The 12,742-nt window shown below is 38.0% G+C and overlaps 1 protein-coding gene across 1 annotated transcript; it reads right to left on the bottom strand.

Moving 5' to 3' along the window:
* Window positions 1-5,107: 5,107 nt before the first annotated feature.
* On the bottom strand, window positions 5,108-8,040 carry LOC306974558 (protein FAM177A1). Its single transcript, XM_079571859.1, has 4 exons — window positions 7,870-8,040; window positions 7,745-7,799; window positions 5,379-5,473; window positions 5,108-5,309 (listed from the first exon to the last, which is right to left on the bottom strand). Exons 1-4 carry the CDS (start codon window positions 8,008-8,010, stop codon window positions 5,133-5,135), a joined length of 468 nt encoding a protein of 155 aa, XP_079427985.1. The 5' UTR covers window positions 8,011-8,040; the 3' UTR covers window positions 5,108-5,132.
* Window positions 8,041-12,742: the final 4,702 nt, after the last annotated feature.

The raw sequence follows: 12,742 nt of genomic DNA, 5'->3' as shown, positions 1-12,742 counted from the left end.
CAGACTTACAGTGGAGTGAGTGGAGTTTGTTATTAAGGATAATACATGGACCTTCAGCCCGCAGAGCTTTATTAGGGCTGTAAGACAGACCCAGGACTTTGAGTTCGGTTACTGATTGATAAAAGTGTAATAGTAACAATATCCGACAGAGAGGGGGGTGCTTGCCAATAAGCCAACTCAGATTTATGTATTTTATGTATTAATGTATTTACTTTAGCTGTCCGCAGTATCTGGAGCATGTTCTTATTCCATTTACATCCACATATTCACTTAGAAGTACTCACTCTCTTACTTTTACTGTCCCACGCATTAATAAAGAAATAGGTCGCAGAGCTTTTCAGTTCAAAGCCCCCTCTGATTGGAATAGTTTACCTTTATCCATTCGTTCTTCAACATTGTTTGGTTTGTTTAGAGCCTCCTTATTTTCTCACCTAAAAACACCTTGTTTATGTCTTTAAGTGTATTTGTAATTTTGTACTTTTACCTCATCTCTTGGAATTGCTTCCTTTTGACTATATTTCTGTTGCTGTTGTTTTTTATTTATTTATTTTTTATGTTATTTTGGAAATTTTGTCTAAGTATCTTGGAGGGGTTTGGCAGGACTATGGAGCAGTGTAAATTTCGTCGACTAAAATATTTAGTCTTAAGTTTAGTCAAAGTGATATTTTTGACGACTAAAACTGGACTAAAACTAAATTAAAAGTTTCTCATGAGACTAAAACTGTGACTAAAATGTCCAGATATTTTAGTCGACAAAAATAAGACTAAATAAAAATGAAAAGGAGAGACTAAAATCATCCAAACTATTGAGCGTCTGAAAGAGCCTCAGATCATGTAAATTCTCTGCCAAAGGATCAGCTCTGAGCTTTGTTCATGTGGAGCAGCTCCATGAAGCAGAGGAACAAGATTAAATATGATTATAATGAATATTATCAATGCAAAGTCGACTAAATTAGTCTTAATTTTAGTCGAATAAATTGACATGCAATTTTAGTCGACTAAAACTAGACTAAAATTGAAAAGTTTTTTTTAGACTAAATCTCGACTAAAATTAAATTACATTTTAGTCAAAAGACTAAAACTAAAATAATAAATGTTGTCAAAATTAACACAGCTATGGAGCAAGTTTGTTTGGTCTGTGCGACTGTTATAATGTGTGTTTGGTCCTGTCTGTGTCCTGTCTTTTACTGTGTTTTGTGTTAATGGACCCCCTCACAAACGAGATGGCACATCTCAAGGGCATTCCATCAATAAACTTAACTATTAACTTAACTATTTATTTATTTTATGTATTTATTCATTCATCTTAACACCTTTAAATATGTGTTTTTGCTTTTTTTTAATAATAGGCAATAACTTAACTTATTCTAAAATGTGGACTCTCTTTGGACATGTTAATGATCAAAATACCTTTTCTACTTGGCTCAACATTTATCAGTAGTGTTTGTAATATAAAGCAAGAGGCGCCGCCAAGTGACGTGTTTCGGTACTGCAGTACTTCTGTCAAAGCAAAGATGGTTCAGGAAACAACTTCACTCACCGTCACTTTCACGATATACTTCCTGACTCCGAAGCTTCATAGTAGTGTCATTGGTGTGTGTTTTCTCTTGAAGTCGGCCTTACGTGACAGTGACGTGCTCTGAGTCTGGACTGTAGGCCCATGCCATGGATTTAGGAGGAAATGCATGTTTCGGTGTCCACTCATGAAGTGTGTGTGGTTGAATGAACTTGAATGAACCGCTGTTGCTTAACACGTTTAAAATAAATACACTTACAAGTAGATCCAAACAAAGGTGCTAGAACGTGACGTGTTTCAGATCACGTGACGCACACGTTGCTGAATATCCTAAACTTACCCGCATTTTACTTCCTTTGCATCCACACTCTTTTTGTATTAGTATGTTTTCGTTTTTATTGACACGTGGTCAGCCTCTCTGCGCGCAGTCAGAGTAGCAGCTGCACGAGCTTTTTCTCTGACTGCGTGCTTTCTACGTTAACTAGTCCCTCGCGTACATTCTCCATCTACAAGCCACCTATCGTTTGGTAAGTCAGTGTAAAACATTTCTTAACGTTTCACATACTTTTAACGCCATATTCCATATTTTAAAACCAAAACCGTATAGTCCGTATAGAAAAAGCCGAAGCACAACCTGGTGTTACTACGCGACGAGGTGGCCGAGTGGTTAAGGCGATGGACTGCTAATCCATTGTGCTCTGCACGCGTGGGTTCGAATCCCATCCTCGTCGATACTTTTCACTTTTTGTAAAATATCAGTACCAATATCAGACCATAGACTGTAAGTCTATGGTCTTCCCGTATGTCTTTGTGTTGCATAAGTAAACAGCTTTTATTGCGTCCGCCGTTGTCTTTTGTTCGATTTTAATCATGGAATGTTCAGTTCATTATACAGTGCAAAGGTATTACACCCAGTGTTCATTTTGACAACATATTTTATTTTAGTTTTAGTTTTACTCTTTTGACTAAAATATAATTTAATTTTAGTCAAGATTTAGTCAAAAAAAACTTTTCAATTTTAGTCTAGTTTTAGTCGACTAAAATTGCATGTCAATTTAGTCGACTAAAATTAAGACTAATTCAGTCGACTTACATTGATAATGTTCATTATAATCATATTTAATCTTGTTCCTCGACTTCATGGAGCTGCTCCACATGAACAAAGCTCAGAGCTGATCCTTTAGCAGAGAATTTAAATGATCTGAGGCTCTTTCAGACGCTCAATAGAAGTTTGGATGATTTTAGTCTCTCCTTTTCATTTTTATTTAGTCTCATTTTAGTCGACTAAAATATCTGGACATTTTAGTCATAGTTTTAGTCTCATGAGAAACTTTTAATTTAGTTTTAGTCCAATTTTAGTCGTCAAAAAATATCACTTTGACTAAAATTAAGACTAAATATTTTAGTCGACGAAATTAACACTGATTACACCACCCAACAGAGCCGTGGGAAGGTATTTTAGTTAGGGGGCGCTGAGGGACAAAATTTACCCCCAAAATACTTTTTCTGGGCATAAATCCTATTTATTAACCTCTTAACTCCCGCCTGAACCGAGAGCATTTTCTCCAGTTCAGCTTTACCCAAATCCTGTAGGCCAGTGTGACGCCTCATTTGAAAGACCTACAAAACTAAATGGATCTTTTTCCTCACATCAGATTTTTTTTCATCACTTTTTGTGGTGGGCAGTCGTCTCATTTTTGTCAAATTGTAAACACTTTTTTGTCACTTTTTTGTCAAATTCTTTAAATTTTTTTGTCGAATTCTTATCCCTTTTTCATCCTTTTTTTTTGCAATTTTTCGTCAAATTGTTCTCATTTTTTTGTCAATTTTTTGTCAATTTTTGTAAATCTTTTGTCACTTTTTTGTCAATGTTTTCTAAATTTTCTCAGTTTTTTGCTATTTTCTCACCTTTTTTCCAGAAGCTTTTGGACTGGGGGTAAAGCTGGAGAAAATGTGCTCGGTTCAGGTGGGAGTTAAGGGGTTAATATTACCTGCAGTTCACAAAGTATCCACCAGGGGGCGCTGCAGCGCCCTCAGCACCCTGGGTTCCCACCCAAAGGCTTGTGCCACAGCTGATTTTGTTTGTTTATGTTTTGACAACAGTTAATGCACCAATATGTACAAGTTCTTTAACTAAAATGATATTGTTAAGGTTAAAATGTGTTATGCAATCCATGAATTTCAAGGATTTACCAAAAAGAAAACCAAAAAAAAGGGAAAAATAGTTAATAAGGCAATTCTATGTCTTCATTCAGTGGTTCTCAGCCTTTTGGATCCGTGACCCCCATTATAGCAGTTAAAGGGGTTCTTGACCCCCCGTGAGAAATCGGAACATTAGCCTACATGATTCTTAAAAAACAAAGAAAAAAACAAATGGCTAAAATAAAATTCATCAAATTACGAACATATAATGGCACTCTGGTAAAACAGCACACACTTGCGACAATAAAATATTATAATATACGCTAATAAAAATATGTGTATGTTATCTACATGATCTGGCGACTCCCCAAATTTGTCTCGCGACCCCCGGGTTGAGAACCACTGTCTTAATTAACAGGTGGGAATATAGTTATTTACTTGCATTCCTGCACAGAAAAAGTACATATAATAACATATAATCTATGCCAGTAAGAGTACAGGCAGGGGCGGACTGGCCATATGTCCGTTCTGGAAGAGCACTGAAAGGCCACTGGCTCTGGGGCCACCGGTCCCGCCTCAACCGAGCTTTACCCAAATCTAAAAGCTGAAAAGAAAAGCATCAAAATAGCGAGAAAAAGCGGATGAAAAGTCAACAAAAACATGAGAAAAACACAACAAAAAAAATTAGAAAAAATGATTAAAAAAACAACAAAAATATGAGAAAAATGTGGCGACGTGACGAAGTTTCCGTCACTTTTGTAGGTCTTAGCTTTCAAATGAGGCGTTACATTGTTGCTCTCCAGTCGAGAAGCTTTTAGATTTGGGTAAAGCCCAGTATAAAAAAAACATGAATCTAAAAGGAATTCCGTGGAGTATGGTGCGCCACAAGGCTCAATTTTGGGACCAGTATTATTTATTATTTACATTAATGATTTTGCTTCTGTTTCTACGACCACCTTTCCAGTTCTTTTTGCTGATGATACCGATCAAAAAAATAATAATCAAAAGCCGAACTGGGGAAAACGCACTCGTTAATGTTAAGGCGGGGGGTAAGAGGGTAAAATATGTATTTGTGGAAGTGTCACAATTACGCTAATTTGGGCCAGGCTGGTCAGAGTCCAGGGCTGTTTTTCTGTCCCAGTCCGGCCCCTGAGTACAGGCTGTTGTAAAGGAGCTCAAAGTATTTGGTTATTATGTGTGACGCAGGATTATTTTGCTCTCTCAGTTTGTTATTTGCCAAATAGATAAGCAGCCGTCCTGTCCTGTATCTTTGTTTCTTGAAAACACAACCAGGGCCAATGGCATTCTTAAAATTGTTTAATACATGGAAAAAATACTGCACATGACGAGAGCTTCCACTTCCACTGCAGGTTCTGTCCGGCGTCCTGTCCAAAGCCATTCCAAGAAGCCAGGAAGTGGAAATAAAGTAACAACATTTTCATAATTCAAATTCAAAGTGCTCACAGAAAACGTCCTATTGCAGGGGAGAGTCCTCTGCCTGATATCCCCTATTGAGCCGTCCCGTGTCCTGATGCTGGCCTTCATTGTGGATTCTTCCTTCTCCGGGACAAGTGTCCTCCGTCGCTCCGTAATGACTCCGGCTGACTTCAGGAGACAGAGGAGCGGTCCCCGGATCTTCACTCGCGATGGCCTATAAATCACAAGGACAAAAAACTCGTAGGTGGAAAAAAAGAACAAGTCCAAATTGATGCTGCGCTACCTTGTTTTCTCGCCGATGCTGATCTATGGCGTACTGGTATTTGGCGTCATTCAGCCCGAACACTCCGGACAGTCTCTCACCCAGGAAGTCACACACTACATTTAATTAGAGACGCTTTAGCATGCAATAGACTCTTTCCAAATATATCAACAATAAAACATATGTTGGTCCTCAAACCCAGGCCCTTCTTGTGGTTGTGTGCCTTAATATCACTTTTAGCAGATTTTTAAAGGTGCATTATGCAACATTTTATGTGGGGAGTTGATATTTGTGTGTATTTGACCTTGTATTGACCCAGTGGCTGCATGAGGGGTCAGCATGGCGCCTTTACTTTCCCTCACAGTGGTCTCTAGGACGCTCCAGGATCTACTGTTTCACAGTTTTTCACTGCACCCACTAGAAAACCTTCAAAACAATTGATCCTGGAGCGTCCTAGAGACCACTGTGAGGGAAAGTAAAGGCGCCATGCTGACAATACAAGGTCAAATACGCACAAATATCAACTTATTTTTCTTTTTTGCATAAAAACTTTGCATCATGCACCTTTAAATTTGATTTCACTTCATAATTCGTTATGATCATTGAGTTTGCACATGTTGGTGTAGAACTCCCCCCATTTTAATCTAGGAATCCGGGTTTGGTTTAGTCCAATATTTTTACCTTTCTTCTTCTACAAAATAAAGAGCTACTTGTGTATACTTCTAAGATGCTTTAAAGCTGTGGTACCTGATTTTTTGGTGTTAGGGGTACATTTATTTTTGCCACCTCAGAGTATAATGTAAACACAACAAAACACAGACCTCGTTGTATTGTCTTCACCTAAAGTTATATTGAGCAATGGATGGTAGAAGTCTAATCTAAATTAGTGGAATTTGTCTTGGGGGTGGCCGCCCCTGCTTTACTTTGTCACCACTCAATGCTGTATATGGGTGTGAAATGTGCATGTAATGACATTTTTTGAACAATTTGAATACACAGGAGGGACTGTGAGAGATAGAAACAAGTTTGGGCCAAAACAAAAAATGTCACTGTTTGAACAGGAAAAATCAGGTACCCCAGTTTAAGACCAGGAGTCTCCACCTTTTTTTACCTGGTGAGCTACTTTTACACAACGAGAACATCGGAGAGCTACTTATGATTCAAAAACACTTGTATAAAATGCTATTTGGGTGGACTTCACCCTGGAGAATAAGTAGCCAAGATCATATTTCAAAGAAAAAGTCCTTATACTTTACAATATTAACCACCAATTGCAGACTGTGTTCAGCATGTTCAGAACAAACAGAAAATGCATCTATTTTTTATTTTTAGTTTAATCATGCATATAGAGAAGTAGAAAGTCTTTGGCGAGCTACTGGTTGGAGATCCCTGCTGTTTGCTGCCAAGACGAAGTTTCAACACGTTAATTTAGATCCTCTTAATACTTTACTATATATATATATATACCTATCTATCAAGCAGTGTTAATTTTGACAACATATTTTAAATTTAGTTTTAGTCTTAGTCTTCTGACTAAAATGTAATGTAATTTTAGTCGAGATTTAGTCAGAAAAATCTTTTCAATTTTAGTCTAGTTTTAGTCGACTGAAATTGCACGTCAATTTAGTCGAGTAAATTTAAGACTAATTTAGTCGACTTTGCTTTGATAATATTGATTATAATCATATTTAATGTTGTTCCTCTGCTTCATGGAGCTGCTCCACATGAACAAAGCTCAGAGCTGATCCTTTGGCAGAGAATTTCCATGATCTGAGGCTCTTTCAGACGGACAATAGAAGTTTGGATGATTTTAGTCTCTCCTTTTCATTTTTATTTAGTCTTATTTTAGTCGACTAAAATATCTGGACATTTTAGTCACAGTTTTAGTCTCATGAGAAACTTTTAATTTAGTTTTAGTCCAATTTTAGTCGTCAAAAATATCACTTTGACTAAAATTAAAACTAAATATTTTAGTCGACAAAATTAACACTGCTATCAAGCTTATACAGAAATATGGAAAGCAGCAGGTTGAAGACTTCTGGATTAGTATCTTAAAATTAGGTTGATTCTAGCTTAGTTTAAACTTAAAGGAACAGGACACCGTTTTTCCATACTGAGATATGTTCTTACCTGAGCTCAGACGAGTTGATGCTTTACCTGTCCGGTCTTTGTGCTTGCCCTCAGTCACGCACATCAACTAAAGATCTTGCTAGCATTTGGCCTCTCCCAGTATATTCCTATAGCTCCAAACGGGGGTGAAGTTAGAAGCGACCAAACTCTTCCACGGGCACAAAGAGCAGACCGGTACGTATCAACTCGTCTGAGCTCAGGTAAGAACATATCTCAGTATGGAAAAACGGTGGCCTGTTCCTTTAACAGGTTCTTACCGAGCAGTGACAGCCGTCCAACTCGCGTGGCCAGATTCTTGATCGAACGCCTCGCCTGGAGAAGGAAAAACAAAAACAGGTGACGACGACGCTGTGCCATTTTAAGACGCGCGGCAGACAAACACCTTGCGTTCCGTGTCCCTGAAAGGTGGCCTGTCCTCTTCCTCCTCTTCCTCACTGTCCAGGTCCAGGGTCTCTCCGCTGGTGAAGTGAATGACCCTCCGTTCCGGGGTCACGTCTTCGCCACCAAACTCTGTTTCTTGCATGTCTGTTGTTTCACTTAAAGGGATTCTCCATCGGAAATTGCTGAGGAAAAAGCCAGATGATTTTGTGCACCAGTCATTCGTTTGATTACGATAGTGTTTTCTGACAAGGACAGTCCAAAAGTAAGGTGTAACCAGACAGTAAACCCTTTAGTCTTCCCGGCTCTGCACTAGACAATGTTGATGAATGTTAGACAATGCTAACTTTGACACTTTGCTGTTGTTCCCACGCCTTTAACTTGTAATCTTTAGGTTTTAAACACACCCATCTCCTCTACAAACAAAACAAAAAACACCTTCTTTACACATTTGCCTGAACATTGCTCTAGTACATGACCTTTTTTTCTTGTAGCAACACTTACTTCTTGGTGGTTCTGGTTCCTCAGCTTGGCTCAGTCTCAGAGTATCATAAACTGAAGCTCCATGCCGGCTGACCCTGCTTTGTGGACTTAAACAGGATGCAGAGGGTAAGAAGGAACTGGAGAAGTCAAACACAGCAATGTAAACTGTGCCGTGGCCTTCCAGTTGTTGTATCAGCCGCAGTGGGTTGGTCTTTTTTTTTTTTTGCAAGAGGAAGAATGTGGTGTCTTCCTGTTAGGTCAGGTGACGCGAGATCACAGGACAAAGTTCAGACTGCAGGCTGGATACTATGAATATACTATGAATATATTTATAATATTAACCCCTTAACTCCCACCTGAACCGAGCACATTTTCTCCAGCTTTACCCCAGTCCAAAAGCTTCTGGAAAAAAGGTGAGAAAATAGCGACAAAACTGAGACGAAAACAAGGATGAAAATGTGACAAAAGTGAGAAAACATTGACAAAAATGAACAAAAAATTGACAAAAAAGTGAGAAAAATTTGACGAAAAATTGAGAAAAAATGGACGAAAAAGTGACAAAAAATGTAGAAAAAATGACAAAAAATTGACAAAAAAGTGAGAAAATTTTGAAGAAAAATTGAGAAAAAATGGACAAAAAAGTGATAAGAATTTGACAAAAAAATGCGAATAATTTGATGAAAAAGTGACAAAAGAGTCACGAAAACTTGACAAAAATGAGACGACTGCCCAACAAAAAAAGTGCTGAAAAAAAATCTGACGTGAGGAAAAAGATCAGTTTAGTTTTGTAGGTCTTTCAAATGAGGCGTTACACTGGCCTACAGGATTTGGGTAAAGCTGAACTGGAGAAAATGCTCTCGGTTCAGGCGGGAGTTAAGAGGTTAATAAATAGGATTTATGCACAGAAAAAGTATTTTGGGGGTATATTTTGTCCCTCAGCGCCCCCTAACTAAAATATCTTCCCACGGCTCTGTATTTATAAAAGTATTGCGATTTAAATTTGAAAGCATGATTCAATTCACAGAGCACATTTTAGACACATTGCTGGAGCGTTAGCATTTCAGACAAAGCCAGGGGCTGGACTGGGACTGAAAACCAGCCCTGGACTCTGGTCAGCCTGGCCTAAATTAGCGTAAATGTGACACTTCCACAAAGACATACGTTAACCTCTTACCACCCGCCTTAACCGAGAGCATTTTCTCCAGTTCGGCTTTACCCAAATCTAAAAGCTTCTTGACTGGAGAGCAACACTGCAACGCCTCATTTGAAAGCTCAAATCTTGAAAAGTGATGGTAACTTTTTGTCACGTTGTCGCTGCATTTTTGTCATGTTTTTGTTGCTTTTTCATTACTTTTTTGTGGCTTTTTGGCGAGTTTTTGTCACTTTTTTGTCACTTTTTCGTTGTGTTTTCGTCTCTTGTTTTGTCGGGGGTTTTTTCATGTTATTGTAGTTTTTTCATCGCTTTTTTCATTGCAAGTATTTAGGCGTCATCGTGTTGAGAAATTGAGGAACAAAATGAAATTCAATTTAGTGAATTTTAAACACATGAGGGACTAGTTTAAAAATGTTAAAATTATGTATTTTCCCTCCCCCCCAATAAGTGTTTAAACATGGTTGATGATGCTTTGTTCATTTGGCAAGTTAAAAAAAATAAAGAAAAAATAATTTTGCTTGAGACTTAGACTTACTCATACTATATATTATATACAATAGATAATTGATGTAGCTTAAAGGAATAGTTCACCGTTTTCACATACTGAGATATGTTCTTACCTGAGCTTAGACGAGTTGATGCGTACCTGTCTGGTCTTTGTGCGTGCGCTCAGTCATGCATATCAACCAAAGATGTTGTTAGCATTTTGCCTCTCCCAGTATATTCCTATAGCTCCAAATGGGGTGAAGTTAGAAGCAACCAAGCTCTTCCACGGGCACAAAAACCAGACAGGTACGTATCAACTCGTCTAAGCTCAGGTAAGAACATATCTGTGAACTATTCCTTTAAGCTAAATTAATATATAAGATAAAGAAATAAAGTAAAATAAAAAATAAAGTAAAAATCATGAAATCTGAAAACTGATCTAAATGAATGTGTGCTAAACTTAAACCTTGACAAAATAATAATAATCTATGTGTAGATATAACGTACCCGTGTTTTGTTGTATAAAACAAAAAATGTGTGTATATATATATATGTGTAGAAACTTATATGTGTGTAATATCTGCTTATACAGGAGGTTGCAAAATTCACACTGCTGACATAAATTAAAAAAAATATTATCATATTTGTATGATATAAAATGTACCACCTGGCCTATAGTTGTCACTACTGGGTTAAGGGTGTGACCTCTGCCTATTTAAAGGGTGTAATCAGGCTGTGATGTGCTGCACCTGTGAGGAGAAACAGTCTTTCTGTGGAAATAAAGGACATTTTGCTGCACATGTTCTGAGTATTGGGCTCATTCAGGAAGGAAACACGCGTCCGAAACTTCTACCAAACTGGTGCATCCTAGTGGCTTTGTGGCACAGGGCCACTGGCTTCTATAATATTATTATTATTTTATTTTATTTTTATTTTTTTACACTATTGATCTAACTGTTTATTTGTTTGTTTTGCCGCTGTTTTCTCCTTCTTTGTTTCTGTTTTTTCTGTTTATTGTTAAGAAGAAAAGAAAAAAAATGAAAATAAATAGTTTAAAAAAAAAAAGTATTATCCTCCCCCTACATGTTCCAACAATGTCCCAGACGTGTTCACCACAACTGCCTCTAAAATCCTGCCCTGTCTCTCAAAAACATGTTAATTCGGGTCCGAATTGCCGTCATGCACGAGCTTAAAGGAACAGGCCACCGTTTTTACATACTGAGATATGTTCTTACCTTAGCTTAGACGAGTTCTTTAGGACCTGTCTGATCTTCACCCGTGCCTTCAGTCACGTAAACACAGCGCAGACGGCGTTAGCATTTAGCCTCTCCCCCTCTCCTCTATAGCTCCAAAACAGGTCCAGGCTCTTCCACGTTTTCCCTATTTAAATATGGTTACGTGAAGTGTTCCACTACAAAGTATAATTACACAAAATTAAACAATGTGGATTTTCTAAGCGGATAAAAGGGGGAACTATATTGTAAGGCGTCATAATACCAGGAGTAATTTGGCATCTGCAGTAAGGTGAAGATTACTGCGCGGATTTCGAACTGCTCCTGGTTCCTTTAATATAGAAGCTGCAGTTACACGTATGACCTGAAGTGGCAGTAGTGAGTATAAAATGGCGAACTTGCATCTAGCCCCTTTAACAACCGATGCTTCAAAACTGTACCTTAACGCCACAATTCTCTCACATATTAATTACTGTCCTCTGTTGCCCATATAGAACGACTTTATAAGCAGACAGCAAAAACATTAGACAAAAAGAACAATTCATATCACTATTGTAAAATCTTTACCAAACACACATTTTTAAAGTGGGAAAATTTGGAAATTTATTCGGATGTAATTATGGTCAATAAAGCCCTAAATGCCCCCATTACAGGAGTTTCTACAGCTTCAGGTCCGAGGGATCCTTCGGCCCTGGGTCTCTATAGCCTGTCCGTCCATGGGAGTGGATCTCTCCTTCTGTGGTTCTCCCCAAGGTTTCTCTTTTCTCCTGCCGGGTTTTTGAGTTTTTCCTCGCCGTGCTGGAGAGTCTACGGACGGGGGGACGCCCACGCCGCTCGTCGCTACCTCCTATTGGACATTATATTTGCCTGGATTCACCTGAACTTTTAATTGTCATATTTAATGCTCTGTTTTATTGCCTTAATGTTCGGTGCAGCTGTGAGACGACTTCTGTTGTGATATTGGGCTGTACAAAACCATTACACTTAAACTTAAACTTCAAACACTACTCAAGCAGAACAGACTGCAAAATCCCATTAGAAAGATTCCTCACTTTTAGAAATTCTGTGAAGAAGTGGACAATCAGACATGTGAACACAACATTGTCTAACCAACCACTGAAACATGTCTCGCTGTAGAGAAGGTAAACGTTGTAGTTTGCAGACCATGTTACCTACACCAACTCTGCACCTTTGCTATTCGTTTTGAATTACAATGTTTGACACGACTTACATTTTCGAGTGATTTTTTTTCAGATTTCTACAAAAAGTCTACAAATAGTTTCATGCCAAAGGACAAAAATGTTCTAGATTTGCCTATTTTGAAGATCTTCACTAAAGCATATGGGGCGGACTCGGGTCTTAAATTGATTTCTAGACTATACAAGGACTTTCAAGAGAGTAAAATGATAAACACTGACTATATAAAGCAAAAATGGGAAAGAAAGAGAATCAAATAATTTGATACTGGATCATATTTGGCTAAAACATTGCGTTTTTTCAGTGGAAAATCACTAGTTCAAACT

Source organism: Gobius niger, assembly GCF_951799975.1.
Source record: "Gobius niger genome assembly, chromosome: 15".
Taxonomy (NCBI): Eukaryota; Metazoa; Chordata; class Actinopteri; order Gobiiformes; family Gobiidae; genus Gobius; species Gobius niger.
Note: the sequence above shows the minus strand (reverse complement) of the source record. Positions and strands in the feature narration are given on the sequence as shown.

Coding starts and splice junctions, on each gene's coding strand:
- LOC306974558 (XM_079571859.1), bottom strand. CDS start 8,010: ATGCAAGAAACAGAGTTTGGTGGCGAAGACGTGACCCCGGAACGGAGG. Junction 7,800..7,869: donor TCAGGGACACGGAACGCAAG/GTGTTTGTCTGC, acceptor TTCCTTCTCCAG/GCGAGGCGTTCGATCAAGAA. Junction 5,310..5,378: donor AGCATCGGCGAGAAAACAAG/GTAGCGCAGCAT, acceptor TGTGATTTATAG/GCCATCGCGAGTGAAGATCC.